Here is a 15,037-nt window from a genome sequence, read left to right as displayed (position 1 = left end):
TCTTCTTCTTCTTCTTCTTCTTATTATTATTATTATTATTATTATTATTATTATTATTGAGAGGCTGGGTGGCCATCTGTTGGGCGTGCTTGGATTGTGTCCTCCATGGCAGAATTGGGTTGGACTGGATTACCACAGTAATTATTTCTTATTACAGTAGAATCTCACTTATCCAACATTCGCTTATCCAGTGTTCTGGATTATCCAACGCAGTCTGCCTTTTAGTAGTCAATGTTTTAAATTCACTGTGATATTTTGGTGCTAAATTTGTAAATACAGTAATTACAACATAGCATTACTGAGCATTGAACTACTTTTCATTCAACCCTCGTATTATGATGGCAGTAAGGCGAGAGGCACTGAAAATAATTCTTCAGTCTCTGGGCTGAGAGAGTTCACAGTGGTCAGTGCTGCACTGCTTTCATTACAGCTGCCTTAGTCTATTGGCCCCTTTCACTGTTGATAAACTTGGTCTATACTGATGAAGGGACTACAAGAGGTCCCCTAGTCCTGTTCCCAACCCCAAAATCTGGTATGGGATAAAAATCTGTGGCCTATATTCAGTGCAAAGGAACTCTCTCTCCTGATCTCTCCCTTGTGTCTTGAATACAAAGGCTGACACTTGGCCTAGGCAGATTTTAGGTGCAATGGGAAACCATAGGAAGGTCTTGAAATTGCCAACAGTTCAGCATTGACGTTAGGTCTGTAAAAGGTGCTTAAAAAACAGGAACTATGCTGCAATGGCACATGTACTCTGTTTTGCTACAAAAATCAGGGCAAAAGGCAAACACAGCTACAACACATGGTTAAATGGCTTGGTGTCACCATTAATTATGTCTTAAACTAAATATTGCCCTGACATAACAGCCCCATCTAGCATGCATATAACATGTATAGGGCAATGTTCATTAGGATGATCATCAGGCTCCCATTTAACAGAAAATACATTTGAGTATGCCCTACAAAGGGCTTCTTGGGACAAAGTTGTTTCGAGATAACCAAGCTTGCTGGTAATTAGCACATTAGGATGAAGTTTTATTATGAAACAAGAAGTGGGGAGGGGGAAGGAGGCATGCTAATTAATGCAATCATTTCGCTTGCTTGATATCTTTTCATTTAAAATTATTTTACATTGTGATGAGATGCCCAGCTGTGACAGTAAAGGGCATCTTATGTGTGTATTTATGTCAGCAGAACAGTAGAGCAACAACAATGGGCATACTGCTTTAAAAGGAAGAGTCTTGAAAATAGGCATTGTACAACTAGGATAAATTAATTACACCAGAGGGAAATACCAGTATTTTACTTTTACAAATATACCAACTCTTCCCTATAAAGCCACCACATCTAAAAGATACTGTGATCCTTTCTCTGAGATTAGTTCTGATTCAGTGCAAATTTACTAGTATAAACCCAGTATAAATAGATTCTTAGGCATCTTAGAAATATTCTGTTGTTGCAGTTGAGAGGAAATATCTCCAAATCACACAAGACATTACATGTACAGTCTGATTCATCTAATCACACATCAATTTTTCTTTTCCAAATAAGCCAATGAAATAAAAAGGCCAAGTAAATGGATATATTTGTGAATGCCTACAAAGCGCTTAGCCATTGTCATTACACACTCATAAACAAAAAATGGCCCTCATCACAAAAAATTATATTCAGACTACCCCACTATACTAACGTAATAGTATATCACAACAAAGATTAAGCTCGATCTCCAACTCTGATAATACTGAACTAAGTCCTTAAATGACACAATGAGTTTCCTTTTGTCCCCTTGGGAATCAAAATGTTCAGCCAGTCTGGAGCTGAAACAACAATATAGAAAGCTGTACAATATCCTTATTGTTAGAGTCCAGAATAAAGGTTCCTTTTAAAAATGATTGGGCGTTACTTGGAATACCACCCTGTGGGGCTTTGTGGGGAGTGCATCATTTACATTTCTGATTATTAGACAGGTTTGGAGCATGAATTATACTGAATTGAATGTTTCTTAACACTAACAGGAATAAGGTGTAAGCCTCCCATTATGGGGCCCCTGGTGGCACAGTGTGTTAAAGCACTGAGCTGCTGAACTTGTGGACCAAAAGGTCCCAGGTTCAAATCCCGGGAGCGGAATGAGCGCCCGCTGTTAGCCCCAGCTCCTGCCAACCTAGCAGTTCGAAAACATGCAAATGTGAGTAGATCAATAGGTACCGCTCCGGCGGGAAGGTAACGGCGCTCCATGCAGTCATGCTGGCCACATGACCTGGAGATGTCTATGGACAACGCCAGCTCTTCGGCCTAGAAATGGAGATGAGCACCAACCCCCAGAGTCGGTCACGACTGGACTTAACATCAGAGGAAACCTTTACCTTTATCTTACCTCCCATTATACATCAGGGATAAACTCTATTTTTTAAAATTTAGAATCTGAACAAAAAATTGTGGAGGCTTATCCCAGATGCACATTAACAGATTTAATCATCCCTGCTATACTGCCAGGTTGTACTTTCTGTTACTGTCCAATCTGTTTATAAAGCTTAACAGTTGAACTATTTTGAGAGGACAGGACTGCCTGCCTCCATCTCTCATCTTCTTCTTCCGAAGCCCTGAGAGAAACCCATCCTAAATGCCAGCCAAAAGATTAATAAGCAAATCCAAAGTAAAAAGGTCAAATACAGTAACAACAGAAGATCACTAAATATCAGAGGGTTGTTGTATGGTATGCCTGCCATAGATGTGGGCGAAACGTCAGGAGAGAATACTTCTAGAACATGGCCATAAAGCCCGGAAAACATACAACAACCCTGTGATCCCGGCCATGAAAGCCTTTGACAACTCACTAAATATCTCTTCTTCTTCTTTATTCGTTCAGTCGTTTCCGACTCTTTGTGACCTCACGGACCAGTGTACGCCAGAGCTCTGTTGACCGTTGCTGCCCCCAGCTCCTTCAAGGTCAAGCCAGTCACTTCAAGGATACCATCCATCCATCTTGCCCTTGATCGGCCTCTCTTCCTTTTTCCTTCCATTTCCCCAAGCATTATAATCTTTTCCAAGCTTTCCTGTCTTCTCATGATGTGGCTATAATACTTCATCTTTGCCTCTAATATCCTTCCCGCCAGTGAGCAGCCGGGCATTATTTCCTGGAGGATGGACTGGTTGGATCTTCTTGCGGTCCAAGGCACTCTCAGGATTTTCCCTCTAGCACCAAAGTTCAAAAGCATCTATCTTCCTTCACTCAGCCTTCGTTATGGTCCAGCTCTCACATCCATAGGTTACTATGGGGAATATCTAAATATCTCAGTGATGTACCATTTTATGATATGGTCTGGATATTCAGATTCATGTTCTCCAATGCACATATATCTGCGGGCGCTTCCAGACAGCACCAAAACGTGGGACTAAAAAGAAGGGCACAAAAACCTGGGACCTCAGAGCCAGTCCTCACATAGACCAGGATTTCTTACCCCGCCGTCCTCACTGGCCCTCCTTCTGTGTCTCAGGACACAACGAAGGGTGGATCGGGGATGTCCGGCAGAATTTTTTTTTTTTTAAATACAGTTATGCGCTGATCCGTATATGTGTAAAGACAAGTATATTCGCAGGTGAGCCTACGAGGTTCACAACATAATAGAGTGAATTAAAAAAAAAACTTTCGCTGGATTTCTCCTTTCCCTAATTGTTTATTAAAGATCTGTTTAATATTATACACTGTAAAATAAAGAGTTTCAGGGAGTTCTAAATGGCTCTCCCTTTGTGCTTCCTTTCAATCAGCTGTGCATCCATTTGTCAGCCCAATCAGCTGATCAGCTATTTCGGGCCTTTTAAAAGGAACATCAGCTGGAGCAGTCTCAGAGGGGGGGGGGGGACACACATGTTTTTTTGGAATACATGGTGCAAGGTTCACTTCAAAAAGGCACGAGAGTGGCTTCTCAAACAGGCAGGGGGAAATCTCTCTTTCAAGATTCCGACCACTGCCACCATTAAATGTGGGACACCCTGCCCAAAGCCGTTTACATTTAGGCTAAGGGAATCTTCTTCTTAATATCCCACACCTTTGCCACGCCTTTTTAATATCTCTCAAATCCCACTATGGCAGGGGGCAATCCTTCTTTCAGGATCCCAGCCACGGCCAGCCAGAAACACTTGAGTCTGTGTGAGTGCATGTATGAGATGATGTGACACTGAGGGGAAGTATGTGAGACAAATCTTCCGCTGACTCTAAGTAGAGCAATTCACCACTCAGGAACACCATCTTTATTAAAAACAAAGAATTATTTATTTATGGTTTTAGTCCAAAAAGCGTAACTTGTTGCAAAGGTTTACTTCTTCAGTTTCATTTGTACATAATATAGATAATATATTTCATTCTTTAACATCAACCACTTGACTGAAACTTTGTCTCAATAGTATTCCTTTTCCTCAGCTCTATCTCACTGGAAACCTAAACTAACTGACTTCAGATATCTTCTTTCTAGCTCACCGGCTTGAGAACTACAATAACAATTTTTAATAATTGCAGAAATCTGTTCCTGGTTTGAAAGTCTTATTTCTTGTTTCATTGGGTTGTCTTTATTTTGAAAGTCATTGTTCTACTTCAGAAACTTTGTTTTTGTGACTGAAACTTTGTTAAATTGGTGGACAGTGTCCCAGGAAACCATAATGTGCTCCATGTCCCTTGCGCAAAGATAAAGTTCAGGCAGTGTCATAAATTTTGCCATGTTTCTATGACAGAACCAATTAGGAAATGACATTTATCACCCAGGAACAGAAATCATAGTATACCATCAAATCATTCCTGACAGATGGCCATCAGCCTCTGAATAAGGAAATCAGTTCCTGCTTTGAAAGTGCTATTCCTGTTTCATTGGCTTTTCTGGGGCTGAGAGTGTGTGACTTGCCAAAGTGGGTGGTTCAGTGGGGAATCAAGCCACAATCATCAAAACCTCTCCCTCCCTCCTCTCCCTCTCTCTCTCTAAACTTTTCATACCTTCCAAAAAATTCACATACCATATGAAAGTTTGGTCAAGATGGTCAGAGGAGGGCAACTAAAATGATCAAGGGTCTGGAGAACAAGCCCTATGAGGAGTGGCTTAAAGAACTGGGCATGTTTAGCCTGCAGAAGAGAAGGCTGAGAGGAGACATGATGTATAAATACGTGAGGGGTAGTCATAGGGAGGAGGGAGCAAGCTTGTTTTCTGCTGCCCTGGAGACTAGGATGCAATGGAGCAATGGCTTCAAACTACAGGAGAGGAGATTTCACCTGAACATTAGGAAGAACTTCCTCACTGTGAGGGCTGTTCAACAGTGGAACTCCTCCCCCCCCCCCCGGACTGTGGTGGAGGCTCCTTCTTTGGAGGCTTTTAAACAGAGGCTGGATGGCCATCTGTTGGGGGTGCTTTGAATGCGATTTCCTGCTTCTTGGCAGGGGGTTGGACTGGATGGCCCATGAGGTCTCGACCAACTCTACTATTATATGATTCTATGATTTTAAGTGAGGACAAAAGGGGGTGGGGAATGTTAAGAGGAGAGAGGGCCTAAGACATCTGGGAATTGTAGTTTTAAAGCGGGCATAGTACTATTGGAGAAACGTCTGCTTCAGCCCAATGCTTTTATACATGGGGAAAATTCAGAGGCTTCGTTCTCCTGCTTTTTGAAAGCTATTGGGATGAAATTTGCCACAATTGAAGCAAAAATTCACCACTCTTTGCCTATCAAGTTTCATAATGTTTGACCCATCCACTGATTTTTGGGGAATTTTGAAACAACATTTTTTTAAAAGGCTCCCTCTTTCTTCCACCCTGATTGGCTTAACCCAAGGCTTCTGGGAAATGGAGTTTTGTCCAGGCAATGGCTTCTTGCTTCACTTCCACTTAAATAAATGGGGAAAATTCAGAGGCTTCCTTCTCCTGCTTTTTGAAAGCTATTGGGATGAAATTTGCCACAATCGAAGCAAAAATTCACCACTCTTTGCCTATCAAGTTTCATAATGTTTGACCCATCCACTGATTTTTTGGGAATTTTCAAACAACTTTTTTAAAAACACTACAAAAATGATGGCCCCATTTCTCCGTCCCTCTTTCTTCCACCCTGATTGGCTGAGAGGCATGCAAACATGGCTTCATCTCTCAGTGGGGCCACTTCCGAAGACATCAGAGACAGATGAAAAAAAGGTGCCTTTTGATTCAAATTCGTAATATTAGGAAGGCAGTGAGCAGATGTGTCAAAACCCGCTTCAAAAGTGCTTTAGAAATGAATTTAATGGACATACGAAAAATTTGCCCAACCTTACTATATATTTTTACACACAGCTGTTGTGTGTACAAAGCAAATGGTTCCTTGACCAAATTTACTTTGCTAAGCTTCTCAGACCTTTTCAGGACCCTTCAGGCTAATACATACATAAATCCAACTTCTGAATAAGCATGAATGTAATTGCTTTCTTGATCTAAGACCCTAATTCCTGTAGAATTCCAAATAAGAATGGGTTAAAATGTGGCACTGCTTTTTTTTAAGTAGGGAAGGTTTTCCGATATGACACGTTCTAAATATAACTAATGCCATCTTCTTCTGTCCAGATAGCCAGCAGTCTCAGCTATAGACACCAGGGCACTCAAAATGCATCATTACAATCTGCATTACAGTTGGCCACCCACACTTCTGGTTTAACCTTTGTGGATTTGATCTCACATAAAAATAATAGCATTTTTAATTCATAGTTTTCCTACTTTGGTGGAGATTCTTTGCTCTCCCCGCCCCCCCCCCCCCCCTACCTCTTTTAGATGTGCCAGTTACAAGACAAATTGCAAGATTGCAAGTTAGGCAATAAAATTATCATTTCTCTCCAAAAGTGAAGCAAACATATAAGGACACGGCAATTTTGATTTGTAAACATATTTAAATTTCAGTTCAGTGGACACTTCCACATTTTGACAGATGTTTTTAATAAAAAAATAGCTGTGAAATACTGTGAAAAAAAATATAAGAATATGATAACTTTATTCTTATATCCCACCACAGCCCCCTGTAGGGACTCGGGGCGGCTTACATGGAGACCAAGCCCAGTAACGCAACAATAAAATACAACAACATAAGATACATAAAAACATAAAAATTAATACATAAAAACATATAAAATAATAAAAAACATAACAACAACCAATAACCAATTGTAATATCATGATTAATACATAATAGTGAAACACCTGAAATGTTTTATGGTTATTTCCGTAAATGAGTAAATTTAGAGTATGATTATATGCTCATTGGTGGGGATTTTAGTGCTGTGAGACTTACTCTGTAGACCATGGATAATTTCACATTCAGAAGGTACATATTATACTGTTATATCATCAGATTATCATAATTGTTTCAGATTAGATTATTTTTAAAAATTTCAGTTTCTTTGACAAATAATTTAAAAGAGTTTGTAATTGATTCTTTAAATAATATCAGACCATTTGCCTGTTTGTTTCTTACATTTCTCTAATATTCTTAAATCTAATGGACATTTGTAGTTAACATTTCTCCTTTAAATGTTGAGAGGTTTAAGGCTTAAATATCATCACATTTAATGGAATACTTTAAAATTAATGGGGATACAGTGAGCGTATGTGCTATTGAATGGGAGATTTGTAAAGTGACTTAATTCTCATATAAAGAAGGAATTAAAACTATAAAAAGGATGTGTTTAAATAAGAAGCTGACATATCTTGTAACTTAGTTTGCTGTTTCTCCAACTGAACAACTTTATCAAGAACTGTGAAAGTTAAACAGGAATTTGAATAATATGCTCTCGCAATAGGCTGTATTTGCTTTGGTGTGTTTACAACAAACATTGGGGAAACAATGAATGTGCTAATAAGATTTTGGCAATAGCAGAAATGCAATAGTGTTTCAACTATTAAGAACAAATGCAATATTCGATATATACATTGTCTATGAATAAAAATTTACAGGTTTTAAAATTTTATACTGCCATTTATTTACAGCTTTGATAATGAAATACATCAGCAAGATATGGAAGCTTTATTCTATCCTATTAAGCTTCTATATCTGCAACTCCTTGAATCTAGAGGAAATTGCCAGCCTTATTTTAAATATGAAGAATGAGAAAGCCCTTGTCCAGATGGGTTTCCGAATAAAAGAATATAAACTTTTTCAAGCTTATCTGCCCAAGGCTCCTTCAACTTTATAATTCAGAAACTGACTCCCTCCCTTCATCATTACATCGTGCTTATATAACTTTGATCCCGAAACCTCACAAGGATCATACTAGCTGTGCTAACTATTGACCTGTACTGTTTCACCAAATGGTAGTGTTGTGAATTGGTCTTCTGAGGCTGTGAGTGATAATGGTGGGATCAGGAGAGGAAGGAAGAACCCTTGCGAGGAGGGCTCGCTGGAAGATTTACACAGGAAGAGAATCAGGGAGATTGATGAGGAGTCTTCCGAGGAGGATTCATGTGGGGACTTGGGAGGGGATCTTGAGGTGGAAACGGATGCTGAGAAACCGGTGGTGACGGAGGAAGTTGGCATAGATTGGGCACGGGCTCCGGAGGATCTTGGGGAGGAATCTGGGTCCATGGATGTTGTAGATGCTGGAGAGGCTTGGGTATCTTCAGAAGCAGATCCCACATGGTCTGCTTGGAGGAATGAGGGTAGTTCCACAGGTGTGAAAAGAGTTGGGTGTGGGCAGGATGATCTTGATTCTGATGAGGAGTTTGGGACGCCTGATCTTAGGGCGTTGGCTGTTTGGAGCTCAGATTCTGATGAGGAACTTGGGACACCTGATCCTAGGGCGTTGGAAGTTTGGACGCCCAAAGAAACAAATAAATTGGGGATGTTTGGCCACTATTCTTTGCGTGTGGCAAGTTGTGCTGGGCGCCATTGGGTTTCCTGTACGTGATTCTGAAGACTAGCTTGGGACTTTGCAACAGATGTAAGTTTGATCCGGGTTATTCTTCAACGGAGGGCTGGAATTGTGTGGGTTTTCCTGGACTGCACTGTTATTACTATTTTGCATTAGCTACTGTTCGCCTTCGTTGTCTTGGCTTTTTGTGCCATGCTGTGACGTGGACCTTCTTGTGACAACTTCACCCTTTGGACCTTGGACTGAATCTCGACTTTGCTTGTCTCTTCGCTCCCAAACTCGGGTTGGCATCGTTCTCATCTCCATGGCTATCTACTGTTGCTGACTGCTGGCTTCGTTCCCGACCCTGATGCTGTTTCCTTGTCCCGACTTCGGACCGACGCGACTACGTTATAACGCTCCGCTCCTTTAACTCCTGGTTTGGCTTTCGCCTCTGCAGCGGCTTGCCACTAACTCCTCAGCATCTTCCAGTTTTGCTTGTTTTTGCCGCTCACAGCAAAGAGCTTTTAGCCTGGTTTGGGTCTTTGCTTCAGTTTGGAATCGCTGTTGTACTCCTGCATTTTGGGGAAGTTTTTGGGGCTTCGTAGCTGTTTACCTTTGTTTGTTTTGCCGTTTTGAGCTTTTGGGCTGAGTTCAAGTACTTTATGTTAAATCCAGATTATATCTCTGGTTAATCCGGATTATATGACAGTTCATGTTTTTGGCGTTTTTTCTGTTTCAACTGCTTAATAACACTGAAGATTAAGTGTTTTGAGTCTCTGATAATTTACTGAGCTGTTTTTGAGTTATTACTTAAATAAACTATATTTTGCTCTCAGTTGGCGTCTGACCTTTGACAGGTATAGATTTTAAAATATATACCAGAGTTTGATAATAGACTGCAAAAAGTAATTTCAACTTTTATTTAAATTTAATAATTAAGAATTTATTAAAAGCAGCCATGGAAGTGATAAAATCAGTTTAGTTATGGACCTAATAGGCTTAAATTCTGACAAAACTGATCCAGCAAGCATCTTTTTAAATGTCTTTACTCAAATCTGTAAAGATTTCTTTTCTATTTCTTAATTCTTCGTTGTAATAACATCATGATACATAACTGAGATCTGCAGAATTTAATTTTACTTTGCATAATTATTTAAAAATAAAATTATAAAAACAACAATGTTTCCCTTGTCTTGGTGTTTTATTTATATAGGTAACTGACCCTCCCCCAGCAATGTGCATTTCATTTTTAAAACATATATCTTCCAAAGTTCTTTTAAATATAACAATACATTACAGTATCTTTATTTGTCTTCACAATGCCTCTTTAAGACACCAGGTATCAAAACATGAAAAAACATAGAAAGAGGTATTTTGAAGAGGTTAAAGTTTTCAAGGAAGGTGAGTTCACATAGGATAAGCCAAAAAAATGTGTACTAACGATGATGAAAGGGACAGGGTCATTGCAGAAGTCTTTGGAGGGCCACTGAAATTCAAAGATAAGTAGCAAATTGGCAAATGAAGAAAGTGGAACCTGAGATGTCACAATGAGGAGGAGACAAGCTTGTTTTTTTGTTGCTCTAGAGAATAAGGCACAGATAAATGTACTCAAATTGTGGGAAAAGAGATTCCACCTAAGCATTAGGAAGAACGTCCTTCTGGTAAAAGCTGTTTGGCAGTAGAAAATGCTGCCCTGGAGTCCAGTAGAACCTCCTTCTCTGGAAGTTTATTAGCAGAGGCTGGATGGCTATCTGTTGAAAGTGCTATGATCGTGTCTTCCTGCATGGCAGAACGGGGCTGGCTTTGATTACCCTTATGGTCTTTTCCAACTCTATGATTCTATTAGATTCCTATGTTGATTTGAACTAGCAAGTCAAACCTTTGGATTCAATGTCCATGAAAACATTGTACAGGCAATACCTGGGTTACAAACATCCGACTTATAAATAACTCATTGTTACAAACAGGGGTGAGACAACAAGAAGTGAGAAAAATCTACCCCTGAAAGAGTTGTCATGGGGAAAAGGTATCTCAACTGAAGCTTTATCGCCAACCCTTGTCTCCACAACAAACCAAATTTTTCAAAATCCAGTTATTACAGAGACAGAAAGTGAGGTGAAATCTTCTGAACAGGGGCATAGTGCCTGGGATGGAGAGAAGTTGCAATCCCACATTATCTGGAGGTTGACCATTAGAGCTTCTGACAGTGGGGAACCCTGAATGTAACACCCACTGCTGTAAGTTGCTTCATCTCCAGTTCCAGAAATACACATGTGAAGGCTCATGTATGTCCTTAAATGGATCAGCACAATTGCAACAAATGTTTATGATAAACATAAACGTTTGTTGCACCAATATAAAATCTCAGCCTGAGTATTATAGGAAGGAAAGAGAATTAACATCATCCAAGAGGAAGCTCTTTTTAGAAAATTCATTAATAGAATGAAAAGCAAAATTACTAATTTCTCCTGATTGCTTTCTATCTTCATGAGTAGGAATCAATATTAACTAGACAGATACCAAAATGCCCTCCAAACCAATATTCTCATAAACCCGTATTTTCTTTAAAAACACAGACTACTGTATTTCACACCTATTATAGCTTTATTTTCCATTCTACAGGCATAAAGGATATTTGGAAGAACTGCAGCTGGCAAGTGAAAGAAATCAGAAAAAGAAATTCTAATTTAATTCAGTAAATTAATCCTGTTTGTGATCTAAGAAATGTAAGTTATTAAAGCCATGGTTGGACTATGCTCCCGTGTATTTAAGTCTTTGTCAAAATGACAAACACATTTTGAAGATTAATTTCGACTTCTTTGGCTACATGATGAAAGTGATGCAATAAAAGTAAAAACTTTAACTTTTTTCAGTATCTATTTAGGGTGAATAGAGTTTTGTAGTTGTATTGTAACTAGTCAAGTTAATATGTGGCATATTAAAAATTGATGTTATTCCGTGAGCCAACAGTTGGTTGTAGAACAGATGAAAAAAACTATTCAGTGAAAACCTGTCAAAATGATTTAAATGATTGGAGTTTTGTATAAGTTTAAGTATCGTACAGTAGGATGAGAAAAATATTATGGTAGCATTTCCTCCTCTTTTTCCACATCATCAAAGAAATCAGACAGCATTGATCACCTGCATTGAGATGATGGGATTTCCTCCAAAAGACATTGCTGAGGCTTTAAAAGTTTCTGAACAGCACTGTGCAGGTGTAGATCAACCTGTGTGTGAGTCACAAAGCCAGAAATAGCATAGAAAGAACAAAGGGCGATAGAAGAATGGAATCTAGCAGTGCCTTTATGAATAAGCAATTTATATTTAGTATGAGCTTTGCTGGATATCAATCCCGTTCCTCAAGTGTACAGGTAGAGTGGTATTAAAACACATGCCATCTGAAGAAGTAAAATCATATCCATGAAAGTTTATACCAAAATACAAATTATTTGGTCTTAAAAATGCTGCCAGATTCCTTATCTTCTACCTTTGTTTTAATGCTGCTACAGATTAGTATGGCTATTTCTTTGAATCCAGTAGTAGTCAGTTCATCTCCTACCCAGATGTTAAGGAAACATGGACATGTATACTATAATAATACCTTTAGCACCTTATCTAATTTGGCCACTGAGTTGGCAGATCGTAATTTTGTCAATGTCTATTGTTTCCAAATGCTGGCTGAGATCTTTTGGCACGGCACCCAGTGTACCCATCACCACCGGGACCACCTGCACTGGTTTCTGCCAGAGTCTTTGAAGTTCAATCGGGGTCCTGATAGCGGCTGAGTTTTTCCTGTTGTTTTTCATCAATGTGACCCTCACCTGGGATGGCAACATCAATGATCCAAACCTTTATTATTATTATTATTATTATTATTATTATTATTATTATTGCTATCCCACTTTTTCACTCTAAAAAAGACATTTGGTTTACAGTAAAACCAATATAATACAATGTAAACATAAACATATACAAGCAATAATACAGAACTAAATATTAACAGTATTAAAAATAAACAGTTTAAACCCTTAAAAGCGATTTAAACCTATTCATAGCTAAAATCACAGAATCCCCTGATTAGATTTTAAAAACCTCCTTCTTTAAAAGCCTGCCTGAATAAAAAGGGTTTAGCTTGCTGCCAGGACAGCAGGGAGGGGGGCATTCTGGCTTCCCTGGGAAAATGGGAGTTCCAGAGTCAAGGAGCAGCCACCGAGAAGGCTCCCTCTTTCATTCCCACGAACCAAGCTTGTAATGGAGGTGGGACCAAGAGAAGGTCCTCTCCTGAGGATCTCTGGGCAGGTTCGTACAGAGAGATGCAATCAGCCAAACAGTTTGGAACTGAGCCGTCTATAGCTTTAAAGTTTATAACCAGTATTTTGAATTGTGCCCAGAAACATATTGCCAGCCAGTGGAGATGCTGCAACAGGGGTTGTCTGCTCCCTGCAGCCAGCCCCAGTTAGCAAACTGGCTGCAGCTCTTTGGACCAGCTGAAGTTTCCAAACACTCTTTGAAGGCAGCCCCATGCAGAGCATGTTACAGTAATCCCCTTAGCAAGTAAATTAACAATATAAAGCATTGAAAAAAGCTTTCATTGTTGTTGCTTTCTCAGTTTTCATGGTACCCACCTCAGATGTGTAGGTAATTCTTCTAGGATGGGGAGCTTCCTGTTGCAATTGATACACTATGAGAAGGCAGAAGTGTATCAGATTTTATTTTAATGTTTGCCACTTAACTAAATGTAAAATAAACATTTGAGCATTATCTTATAATGATCTCTCAACATCAAGGGTCAGTCATCATTATTACATTATTTGTATGTCACTTTTTCATATATCTAGGAGTCACCTTTAATATAACAAAAAACAATTATATAAGGAAAGGATTTATACATCATCACAGTTATCAATATGACTTGGTGGTGGCAGTGATAGGCATTTAATGCATTGCATAGGAAAGCGGTGTAGAACATGTGGCCTTCCAGGTAGTGGACTAGAACTCCCAAAGGACTAGCTACTTAGGCAATATCCACGAAGTTCTAGAAAGCCAGACATTTACCATCAAGGTTTTGGGTTAGGGCCAAATATTCTAAAAATACAATATGCATTCACAAACCACTACAGATTTATAAGGATAGAGGAGGTAATCCAGCATCCAGTAAACAATTAAAAAAACCCAGTATCTCCTGGTTCCCAAAAAGAGATCATTATAATAAATTAATACTCTGTGACATATAGACTGAATAAACAACAAACAGACAAGCAAAGCAAAAGCTCACTCTCTTTACAAAAGGGTTGTTTTTCAGAGATTTATCATTCCTATTTTGCAACCACACATGCTTTTCTTTGTGACAAGCACTAGTTGTATGACTGTTGTGATTAATGATGTTTAATATAAGTGATGCAATGACTGCCAATTTTATCCTTTAATCATCAGCTTGAAGACAAAGGCCTGATTCAAGTCACTTTCTCTGTTAATAGTTTTATATTAAGTAACTGGCTTGGCATATGACAAGCGAATGATATAACAAGTTATGACTCAAAAGCGGCACTGTGGGACACTTAAGAGGCTCTGAAGCAGACAAAGGTTCTGACAATAGCGATTAAGAGATGGCAGCTGTGGGCAAGGGAGTCTTAAAGGCACTGCAATTTTTTGAGGCTCTAGAGAGAGAAAGGGACAAAAGCCTGGGCAGAAATGAAATCAAATAAAGGTTGGCACTGCATTAATTTCAATATAGAACTCACTTTAATCACAGTGGAATACAGTGATGAAACACTGATAATGACAATTAAGTCCCATGGTATCAAATGCCTCCAAGTAAAGACAAATGAAAGATACACCACTCCATGCTTCTTCCAGTCCAATACAGATATATCTTTTGATCAATACCCTCCAATTTTTACTTTTTGAGAAACATGGTATTATCTTTTATTGTTCCAGCTTCTGTTTTTAAAAAATTACACGGGGATAACATGGTTCACCAAATTTAAGCTCTAAATATAGCTAACTAGACTCTTGCAAGTTTAGAATCACAAGATGTTGGTTCAGGGACTTGTTAGGATTTCCATCTCAATTCTGTTCTGTTCATTCACTGTTGCATAGCCATCCATGTTCATTAATAGATTTACAATGAGGAGAAACCAATTTACTGAAGATCTCTTATGTTCTAAACTGGATTTAGTCATTCTCTAATAA

At 39.0% G+C, this 15,037-nt stretch overlaps 1 protein-coding gene across 10 annotated transcripts in view; it reads right to left on the bottom strand.

Moving 5' to 3' along the window:
* Nucleotides 1-15,037, bottom strand: part of chn1 (chimerin 1) — a 225,299-nt gene that overhangs the window by 130,123 nt on the left and 80,139 nt on the right. For 6 of the 10 annotated variants that reach the window (XM_062969167.1, XM_062969163.1, XM_062969162.1 and 3 more), the window contains one exon: nt 13,471-13,526. The exons of the other annotated variants lie outside the window; for them this stretch is intronic. In XM_062969167.1, the coding sequence (XP_062825237.1) occupies nt 13,471-13,526 (56 nt within the window). The remainder of the gene's footprint in view (nt 1-13,470; nt 13,527-15,037) is intronic. 10 annotated transcript variants of the gene reach the window in all.

This window comes from Anolis carolinensis, chromosome 1, assembly GCF_035594765.1.
Source record: "Anolis carolinensis isolate JA03-04 chromosome 1, rAnoCar3.1.pri, whole genome shotgun sequence".
NCBI lineage: Eukaryota > Metazoa > Chordata > Lepidosauria > Squamata > Dactyloidae > Anolis > Anolis carolinensis.
The sequence above is the reverse complement of the archived record's forward strand: the minus strand, read 5'-3'. Positions and strand labels throughout refer to the sequence as shown.